The 10,830-nt window shown below is 32.1% G+C and overlaps 3 protein-coding genes across 3 annotated transcripts in view; 1 reads left to right on the plus strand and 2 right to left on the minus strand.

Moving 5' to 3' along the window:
• Positions 1-761: 761 nt before the first annotated feature.
• Positions 762-2,865, minus strand: LOC105130150 (Pollen Ole e 1 allergen and extensin family protein). Its single transcript, XM_011032518.1, has 2 exons — positions 2,574-2,865; positions 762-1,278 (listed from the first exon to the last, which is right to left on the minus strand). Exons 1-2 carry the CDS (start codon positions 2,728-2,730, stop codon positions 995-997), a joined length of 441 nt encoding a protein of 146 aa, XP_011030820.1. The 5' UTR covers positions 2,731-2,865; the 3' UTR covers positions 762-994.
• The window catches only part of LOC105130148 (uncharacterized), a 12,773-nt gene continuing 2,858 nt past the window's right edge, over positions 916-10,830 (minus strand). The window contains exon 3 of the mRNA XM_011032515.1: positions 916-1,024. The gene's annotated coding sequence lies outside the window, so the exon portion shown is untranslated. The remainder of the gene's footprint in view (positions 1,025-10,830) is intronic.
• On the plus strand, positions 6,363-8,920 carry LOC105130149 (serine/threonine-protein kinase PBS1-like). The gene is made up of 5 exons (XM_011032516.1): positions 6,363-6,486; positions 7,117-7,298; positions 7,394-7,583; positions 7,992-8,383; positions 8,590-8,920. The coding sequence occupies exons 1-5, from the start codon at positions 6,363-6,365 to the stop codon at positions 8,839-8,841; spliced, it is 1,140 nt and encodes a 379-aa protein (XP_011030818.1). The 3' UTR covers positions 8,842-8,920.

A 10,830-nucleotide genomic window follows, 5' to 3' on the forward strand; every position in this document is an offset into this window, starting at 1 on the left:
CGCACCAGTCGACAACACCCCACCCCCCCCCCCCCCCCTGCAAGAATTTACGGCTAGGGTATTAATTAGTATCGGGTAAGTTTGTGTTTAATCGATCTGCAAACTCTTACTGGCGACTTCTTCAACTATCCCAGTCAGTAACAAAAGTTTTTTTCTAATGAAAAATCATTTTGAATCAAGTAGTTGATGATCTTGCCATATGGATTTTGGCAAAATAAGGGTCTTGCATGCTAACTTACAGTTGACAAGGGGCTGACTAGACGGCAATCTTGATAACATGTCCATTATCAAACCATGGGGCAGCTCAGCCACTAAACATTTTGATTCCGCTGTGTTACTACTTTCTGGGTTTCAGCTCATGAAGACTGTTTTCCTTTGGCTTCTCATTGATGGACGGGGAAGGGAAATGGAGGGAATGAAGGGTTTTTTGTTAGGGTTCAAATCCTTTTCTTTTACAAGTCAACTAGCTCATGTCAAACTAGGTCAACTAGATTTAACTCCAGTTCAACTTCAATCTGGATCAAAGCAGATTTTCTAGCAACCTCACCAGTCAAGTCAGATCGGATTTAACAAGAGTGATTTAACAAGTGTGATCATGACTAGTGTGGGAACACCTTGATTTAACCACAGGGGTGGTCATGTTCTATGAGATGTCGGAGGTTGATTGGACGACAGTTGAGAGCTACACAGTCATGAAATCGTTTGCTGCGTTTAGCCAAGGCCATTCCACCACTAAATGCTATTCATGATAATGAAGAAACTCAGGCAAGCCAGAATAGGGTATGCATATTACAGTGCAACAGTGATCAAAATCTAGTACAAACATAATTAGAGTTTGGCTTTATAAACCTTCTGAATGCAGCAGTAGCACTGACCTATTAACTAAGTCCTTGCATAGATGCACCATGGAATTTCGAACAAACTAATCTGATCTTTCTATTTTTCTTCTAGATATAACAAACTGAAACTTGTGAATATACAAGATAACTAACATCTAGATGCAGTATGTTGGCACATTGGCAGGGCTATAGACAAAAGGTTTGACTCTGTGAGAAAATCCAGATGGACGATTATAACTGAACTTCACCCCTGTGCTAGTTTCTCCTAGTTGGGTGCAGTGCTCATGGAAACTGCTGATAGGTCGCGCGAGGCATGCATCCCAACGGTCACTCTCTGACATGGTCTCTGCCACAGTGTAAATCCCCTTATCATTTGTGAAGGCCTGGTAGTTTAGAACTTCCCCGGACTTCGTTATGCAAAGGACAGCTACTTCAGCGCCTGCATCAAGGCAAGCCAAATCACCCCATTTTACATCTTATTCAATTTAATTAAATACAATCAATAATATTAACCATCACTGCTTCACAAATTTGATGTTTTGTCAAAGATGGCAGTCAAAATAGTCATCTGCTGTAGCCCTTGGCAACATCAAATGAAGTGAAGTCACCCTGGGATTCCAGGAACCTTAAATTGCTTTTTGAGTGTTTGACGGTACCCAAGGTACAGCCCACCTTAAGAATGAAGTTTCCAGGAAATTCAAAGGGTATGAATATGCCCTGGTTTAAAAGCATGTTTCAAGGTACACATAATAGACAAGAGAATTTAAATTAATATCCCTACACAACAACAGTGATGATAATAAAAGTTGACAGTGAAAGAATGCCATCCACCTGCAGTGCATACCAAAAAGATATTGGGGTGTTACTTAATGCCCCTACATGGCAGAAGCAAATTTTCCACAAAATCAAAGAGAAAACAGTTCATCGATTAGCATTTTACAGTCCAAGAATAAAATGAAGCAACTTGGTATCGTTACATCAACAAAACAAAGACAAACCAGCAACTGCAGAGGGGTGAAAGGGAACAATGTTTAGAAAACTCCATAATTTAGGTGTCAATATTAAGAAATGCACAGGTTACCCACAAACCCCTAATAGCTATTTGCCAACAGATTAATCAATTGCAGATATCATAATCACATAGAAACTACAAAGAACATAACCTCCCAAAACACAGTCTTAGAGTGTAGATAACACTACCTTACGTTGCAAAAACATCTGGCCAAACCATCACCACACTAATGATGTAGCTAATGCACAAAGAGAGAGCAAAGTGACTCGAGATCACAGCAATACAACAATATATTTCTAACAAAAACGAAAAAAAAAAAACACATATTTTCATCATTCCCCAGTAACAATCTGTATCAACTTTGTCCTACTACACTCACAAACAGAACCGACTACATCCAATTACACACTAATAAACAAGCTATATGGATCTGAAACAGAAAAGAAAGAACAAAATGGATACATCTCCACCAACCCCGACTGCTTTGAAATTGAGATTTAGTTAACTGGTGGACGTGAACTCGCAATAAATAAATAACCATCAAATGATAAAAAAAGGAACAATTTTTAGCACAAAACCATCACTATAATCACCAATCCATTAAGTCATCACTCATCCCCTCAAAACCCATGAAGAATTGAACTTTCACACATCAAGAAACAAAAAAAAAAAGCCCATTTCAAAAATTAAACTAAAACCAAGTTAGAGAGTGAGGGAGGGACCTTCTAAAACATGATCTTCAGGTCCGATGGAAGAATCACCACAAACATCACAAACAACTCTTCCGTGTATTTCACCTGTCCAAGCTTTGACACCAGAGACAAAGATTGCCGTCAGTAGAAAAAGACCCGCTACCAGCTTTCTCAGTTGTGAATCCATGGCTTGTTTTCTGAAATTCCCAAATGTCCAAAGACCAGAAATTTTTACATGGATAGTTATTTTTAATACAAGTGGGGCAGTGAATGGCTTTCTTGGGTTGCTTAGTCAAAGCTCCTTCCTCCACTTTTGTCTGTCGGTCACTGGATTTAAATATTTTCATCATATATTATTTTCTTTATTTCAATTGTTTTATAATTTAAATAAAATACTAGCAGTAAAACTTAATAATTGGAATTAATTATGAGATTAATTTATACACCACAAAGAGTTGGTTTGTGAAATCTCCATGCCTTGCACAACTGGATAGATCATGGTTGTTAGAATTCTATGTTAAAATGTAACGTTTTACACTTCAGGGACTAAAACGTGAATCTTCCCCTTTAAGTATTATTTTCTTTTTTAGATTAAGGTAATTATTGGATAAGTTTATATTCACTTTAATTAATTTTATAAATTTTAAAATTAATAATTATATAAATTTTTAATGATTCTGGTATTCATGAAATTTTAATTAATATTTTTTAAAAAAATAAATTTATAATTTGATTAATTGAATTATACCTTTTAGTATTTATATATTATTGTTGTTGTTATTTTTAAATTTAGATTGAAATAATAAAATTATAATTTTATAATTTTATAATTTTAAATTAAAACAATCAGCCACTAATACAATATTTTTATATTTTTAAATGCATGATGAAGCAGCATAATCGATTCTTCAAGATTTTCCATCAAGAATGAGGAAGCATTAACTTGCTCTGTAATTTGATTTCAGTGCTCCAAATGGTATCATAAAGTTTTTTTTTCATGGAAATTATTGTTACCATGATTATATATTACGTATATATTTCTTTTTTCTGAAATGTTTGTTTTTAGCAACGAAGCCCTAATTATTTTTAACAACTCTTAATAAATTTTAAAAGTACATCATCTTCTTATAGATTTGCCAAGAATTACAATAATAACCTTTTCAATGGGTAACAACATATAAACAATATACTATAATTATGAAAAAGGTGAAAAAAATTTGAAAGATTAATTTAAAATAATATGAAATACTCAATTTTATAAATGAGATGTTGTTGGGTTGTTATTGACCCATTCTTCGCAATATTGTATAGCCTTGACAAAATAATATTTTTATAGTGATTGCCTCTTCCTTCTGTGGTTAAAACTTGGGAGTCATCAAGTCATCATGAAGCTTCCTCCTTTCTTTCTTTTTTTATTATTTTATTTTTTCAATTCAGCCTCTTTTTTAGGTTAACCCCCCCCCCCCTCTCTCTCTCTATATATATATATAGAAAAATTATTATTATTTGAGGAATTCAAATAATTAAAACAATTGTTGGTATATCTTTAGAGGTTCTTTGATAATTAGAAGTGAAAAAATGAAAGTTGGCATGTTGAAAATGATATAATTCAATTTTAATGAAGGATGCATGTAGAGAGATAATACTTCCAATTGTTTGAAATATTTCTTTGAGTCTTGCAAGTCTTCTAGAATTGCTTACAACCATTGTCACAAATAATTGGATATTTTCAATTAATTGTCCCAAAGATACAAGAATTATAAAAACGATTTCTTTTAATAACCTAAATTAGCAATTCCTTAAATTAACAAAATAAAAGGTTGGTTTTATCAGTAAAAACCGGATATAATTAAAAATAGTTATATGTTTTTTTAGAAAAACAACGAAAGCACTTCTCATCTTCCATAGGGTGAAAAAAAATATATTATTAAACACACTAAATAAAATTTTTAATTATTTAAGTATATAAAAAAAGTCTAATATTAATTCCCTGATTTTTATTATTTTCTCAAAAAGAATATTTCAAATATAGAATTGCAAGTTCTGTTTGGCAAATACGTACACTATCATCATCATAATATCTATAAATGGATTGGAAGATTTATGGTAATTTTTGTAAATTCATCCAATTAATTATTATATGTTAATTGAAAACCAGTGGTTTACATGTTTTATATAAAAATTTATTTTTCTTAATTATATAAGATGATTCCATGGATAGATTGTGTGTTTTGGGAGAGTAATAATGTTTTAAAATCTAAGATATTTAAAAATAAAAAATTTTGGTTGATGGATAACAAGCTTAATCATGTGTTCCTTTTATTTTATTTATTTTTTATATTATAGCTAAAGAATGTAATGGCTTGATGTAGAAATTCTAATTAAGACCTTCAAAACATTTATTTTTTTATAGATTTTTAGGACGCTTAATGTTTAAGTTAATATTCCTCTATAAAGAGTAACAAATACATAAAAAAAAATTAAATTCTAAAAATAAAGTTGCTTGTTCTTCTTTGGATATAAAATAAATATTATGTAAGAAGATGATATCATGTATACATTTTAAAAATGAAAAAAATTATAAATTATTTATCTCAATAATTCAAGTGATATTTATATCTTATGAATCAGGTTATTTTACTTGAGTGAGAAGCTAAAAAGTTATTTCATTCAATAATATTAATAAAAGATAAATATATTTTATATAAATATTAATAAGAAAAGTTTCATAAAATATTAATAAGAGAAAAATATTTTTTATATTTATATTAATAAGATAAAAATATAATAAATTATAAGAGAATATTATATATCTAGAATCTAGATGATGTAGAACTTAAACACAAGTATATACTATAAAAACTAGAATCAGACCTTATAGTATTTTTACTTCTTAAAAATACATGAATAATACTTAAATATATTTTTACTTTTTAAAAATACATGAACAATACTTAAATATATTTTTTTTATACTAAAAAAATTTGGCCCAGCAGCATTGTGAGTGGGAGTGGGCCACCTTTTCTAAAAAAAATGACAATCAAGGACCCCATTTCATTCAATTACATTTTTTATTATGTTAACGTTTGATCACATTATATTGCATTGCATTACATTAAACATGAGGATCCGTATACAGTATAAGGGTATCCATTTAGGCCATCAATGCCTTGAAAAAGTAGTAAATTTAAGAAATCATTTAGACAGCGATGAAGCGATAAGAATTTGAAATTAAAAGATTTATTTTTTTATAATTTTAGGTTTAAATTCTTTGTTACTCAACCACTAGAGACTTATATGATCGTTAATTTCAGGACCCGTAAAATTAATCGTGTTACACGTAAGCTGATCCAAATACCTATATTAATTTTTTTTTGAAAAAGTTCAAAAAAATTTTAGTAAACAAGTAAAATCATGATGGTTTGCCGCAGTAAAACTTCGAGAAAAAATAGCTCACAATCCCTTCTAGCACTCCTAACATTGGAGGAAATTTGTGAATCAAACAGAGATATAGTCAAAGAAAGGCACGTCAAAACGCCCATTTTGCTAATAAGGTAGGTTATTATGCAAAAAAATATGGCCAATCTTTTCGTAAGAATTAGTAAAAATTTGACCAAGTTTTTTCCTTTTCAATATCTCGAAGGGCTTTGATATAAATTATAGACAAAAAGGCACACATGATCTCCTGTCTCCTGAAAAGACCAGACGTGTATTTTCTTGTGCATTAGGCTTAGATTTTGAGATCGATATCAACAGCTCCCTGTGCTGACTATCTTTCTAAGAATTCCTTACAGGTTTTTATTCTGGCTGGGAGCCCAGATGGGTTGCTTTAAATGCTGCATGTCAAAGGAAAGATTAGGGAGAAAGGCATTGAAAAAAAGCATCAAGGAATACCGTGATGCCGAGACTTTAGCCTCGTATGCTAACATTTCATTCAAGACAGGTAAGCTGTTTTGTTCTAACGATCGATTCTTAGAGTTCAAGAAAGCATGAATTCTTCATCACAATTTAGAAGACTGGTAATTTGTCTATCCCACAGCCTAGATCTGATTGCTGTCAATCCACATTTATACAGGCACAGTTCATCCCCTTTGGATGGTGTTCTTATGTGCTTTGTGTTGTGCTCCTGATATAGCCTGTCCCAGTAGTAAAAATCACATTTTATTTTCACAGGAGACTAAAATGAAAAATTGAAAATGGCATGCCAAGTTCCATGCTTGGCGACACTGCATTCATAATGTGTTTTTCTTTGCCAAATTGCTGTGTTCCCATATTGTAAATTCATCAGCAATGTTTCTTTGATAAAATAGTCCTCTTTAGTTTCTTTGGAAAGTAATTTTCATTTATTGAAGACATTAGCAAAGATGTTATAATTAGGCATACTTGTTTTTAATATTTTGTCACTAATTCATACTCAGACATTAACTACTATGGTTCATGTAATCTTTTGGCATTAGCGAATCAGGACATTTTGCTTAACTCTCCAACTTGTGATAAGTTAGTTACAAGAATATTTATATTTTGAACACAACTTCAAAGAGTCTAATTTAAATTGAGCATAATTTCTCCACAGATAGCAGCAGAAAAAGGTTCATAAATGAAGAAATCAAGAAAATTGGAAAGGGCAATATATCTGCTGGTATTTTCACATGCCGAGAGTTGGCTACTGCAACCACGAACTTCAACAATGAAAACCTGATAGGCGAAGGCGGTTTTGGGAGGGTATACAAAGGGCTGATTGAAAAAACGAACCAAGTACTACTCTTGCTGTATGATGTTAAATGTCTTCCATTGCTTTTAACTTCCAAGCCAAAAAAAGAAGCTCTGATGTTGTTTTTATTTCAATTTAGGTTGTCGCTGTTAAGCAACTAGACAGGAATGGATTTCAAGGAAACAGAGAATTTCTTATAGAGATTTTGATGTTAAGTCTTCTTCACCACCCTAACCTTGTCAACATGGTTGGATATTGTGCTGATGGTGACCAGAGGATTTTAGTATATGAGTTCATGGTTAACGGCTCCCTTGAGGATCACCTTCTTGGTATGTATGAAGCAACTTCACTCGGGCATGCTGCTCTTTTTTCATACAGGATAGATTTCATTGCATAAATGATCACAGGTTGGAACAGATTCGGTTACTGTAGTGTAGCATTTCCATCGTTGTCAGAGATTAGGTTCCTGTTTCTTGCTAGTTCACACTACTCAGCTGGAATTTTCTTTCAAATTTAACCCCAGATAAAAATCCATTGGATTGGAATACTAGAATTAAAATAGCAACTTCATTCGGACATACTGATCTTTTTCCATACAGGATAGAGTTCATTGCATAGATGATTACAGGTTGAAACAGATTCGGTTCCTGTGGTGCAGCATTTCCATCATTGTCAGAGATTAGGTTCCTGTTTCTTGCTAGTTTACTTTACACTACTCAGCTGGATTTTTCTTTCAGATTTGACCCCAGATAAAAATCCGTTGGATTGGAATACTAGGATTAAAATAGCAGAAGGGGCTGCAAGAGGCCTTGAATACTTGCATGAATCAGCAGATCCTCCAGTAATATACCGTGACTTCAAAGCATCAAACGTGTTATTAGACGAGAATTTCAACCCAAAGCTCTCAGATTTCGGGCTGGCAAAGCTTGGACCGACCGGGGACAAGACACATGTATCCACCAGGGTGATGGGGACTTATGGCTACTGTGCACCTGAATATGCCTTGACAGGACAGTTGACAGCGAAATCCGATGTTTACAGCTTTGGAGTCGTGTTTTTGGAGATGATCACTGGAAGACGAGTCATCGATAGTTCAAGACCAGCTGGGGAAAAGAATTTAGTTTCCTGGGTATGTGCAGAAACTTTTTATTCTCCAATTCATTTTTCTGTATCTTGCATAAATACTTCCTCTGACGAAATTTCATCGATAATGGCATAGATTACTGGCATAACTTTCCATTATTGTTTTCCTGATCCTGAAACACTTAACGACAAACATTCTACTGCTAGAACCGAACAACTTAAGCCCTGACTTGACTACGTTTCTCTTTGCAGGCAACACCATTATTTAAAGATAAAAAAAAGCTTGCATTAATGGCAGACCCTTTGCTAAAAGGAAACTATCCCCTAAGAGGTCTGTATCAAGCACTTGCGGTTGCAGCTATGTGTCTCCAAGAGGAAGCTCTTACAAGGCCCTTAATGGCTGATGTTGTAACAGCACTTAAATTTTTAGCAGTAAATGATGCTCCTGAAGAGAGGGCGGTGGACGATGACCATATCAAGACACCTTCTCCTGATAGTGATTGAGATCAAAATGGTTTCATGGGTCTATCAAGCACTCCTTTTACCATTACTCAAATTTCATTTTCCATTTAATTACTTTTATTTCTTCCACCCCTTAGTTCTGGTTTCCTGCCAAATTTTGTTGGTTTTGTAGTTTTCTAAATTTTGTCAGGTGTTTTTCGTTTTCTCTGGTTATCAAACCCAGTACAAGGTTTAACACGGTACAAAGCCCGAGTTGTGGGCTGATTGTTTGAAGTTATTTTAAAACAAAAACAATGTAGCTTTAGAATAAAAAAAAAAAACCCTAAACAACAATTGTGTTTTGGTTAAAATGTGAAAAAAAAACTATATGTGATATTTATCACTTGAATGCATTAAAAGATTAATTAAGTTAATTTAGATTATTGTTTTTTTTATTACAAATTTATTTGAGATTGTTATAATAATTATGGTTTAAAATATGTTTTGTTTAGTATTTATTTGAAAATATGATTGTAGTTGGTTTTTAAAGTGATTTTTATAATAAAATATATTAAAATATTTTTTTTATTTTTAAAAAATTACTTTTAAAATCATTACATTAAAAAAATCCAAGATATATCAAAAAAATTAATTTTTTAGAAACGCCGTTTGCCCAATGTTCTCAAATAGCTTTTTGAAAATACTTTAAAATAATATATATTTTTTTAAATTAATATATTAAAATAATATAAAAAATTAATAAAAATTAACAAAAAAAATTAATCGATCTTCATGATATAATCCACTTATGCGCAAAAAAAAAACATTTCTTATAACATATCCTTTGTAAAATTGATCGATCTTCATGATATAATCCACTTATGATTGGGTCAACTTTCAAAATTATTTCATGCAAAACACAATCTACCTCACACTAATTGTAATTCTCTCTCTTCAAATACTAATATTAGACTAGTATCTCATTTTGTTGTCAATTTTATTAAACTTGCCTACTTTGGCTTAGTTTGTAAGCTCGGGACTTGATTATATCAAGTTTAAAAAATAAATGAAAATTAATTTGATTTAATTTAGATAATTTCGATGAGTCCATTTAAAATTTAATATGGTTTAATTTTAATTTTTTTAAATGATAACATTATAATATGTTTTTAAAATTATTTTGAAATAAAATTATTTTAAATTATTTTGAGTTAACTAATATTTCTGTTTAGTTTAACTTGTGATTTATATCTTAAAAACAAATCAACTAATATTTCTATTTAACTTAACTCGTGACGTAAATTCTATTCTACTCTCATTTATGCTCCTAGATCTTCTCTCACATTCTGCATCTTAATAGACAATTGTTTTTAACCCTTTTCTAGATCAGATCATCAAAGTTCTGCGATGCATTGTTTCAGCTAGAATATGGCGTGTCTAAGAGGAGTTACAGGAAATTCCATGGGTATGAACATGCCCTGGTTTACGAGCATGTTTGAAGGTGAGTTCGAATTAATAGCTCTATAAATCAACAGCTATGATAATGAAAAGTTGTAAAAATGTCGTCCAACAGCAGTACGTATCAAAATAGTTACGGGGTGTTCTTAATGCCCCTCATGCTTTTTTAACTGACAGGAGAAAATTTTCCTCAAAATCACAGAGCAAACAATTCATGTGATGAACCTTGAACAGTCCAAGAACAAAAGGAAGCAATTTAATCTTGTCACATCAACGAAAACAGATGATCCTCTTACAGTCTAAGAATAAAATGAGGCAACTTGGTATAGTTACATCAAAAAACACATAAAAAGTATAGTTACATCAAAAAACACAAAAAACCAGCAACAATCCATGTGAAACCTCGTACTGAATCCAAAAGCCGAATATTCTCCACTATCTTCTCCGTTTCTTAACCATCGGAATGGTCATGTACTCGCCTAATATTGGATTGCCAACATGAACCATTTGATTGGATTTACATTCGCCTTCAGACTTTCCTTCCATACAAGCAAAGCAACCCCCCCCCCCCCCCACAAATTTTCTGTCAGGGGT

Source organism: Populus euphratica, unplaced genomic scaffold (assembly GCF_000495115.2).
Source record: "Populus euphratica unplaced genomic scaffold, PopEup_1.0 scaffold95.1, whole genome shotgun sequence".
Lineage (NCBI taxonomy): Eukaryota > Viridiplantae > Streptophyta > Magnoliopsida > Malpighiales > Salicaceae > Populus > Populus euphratica.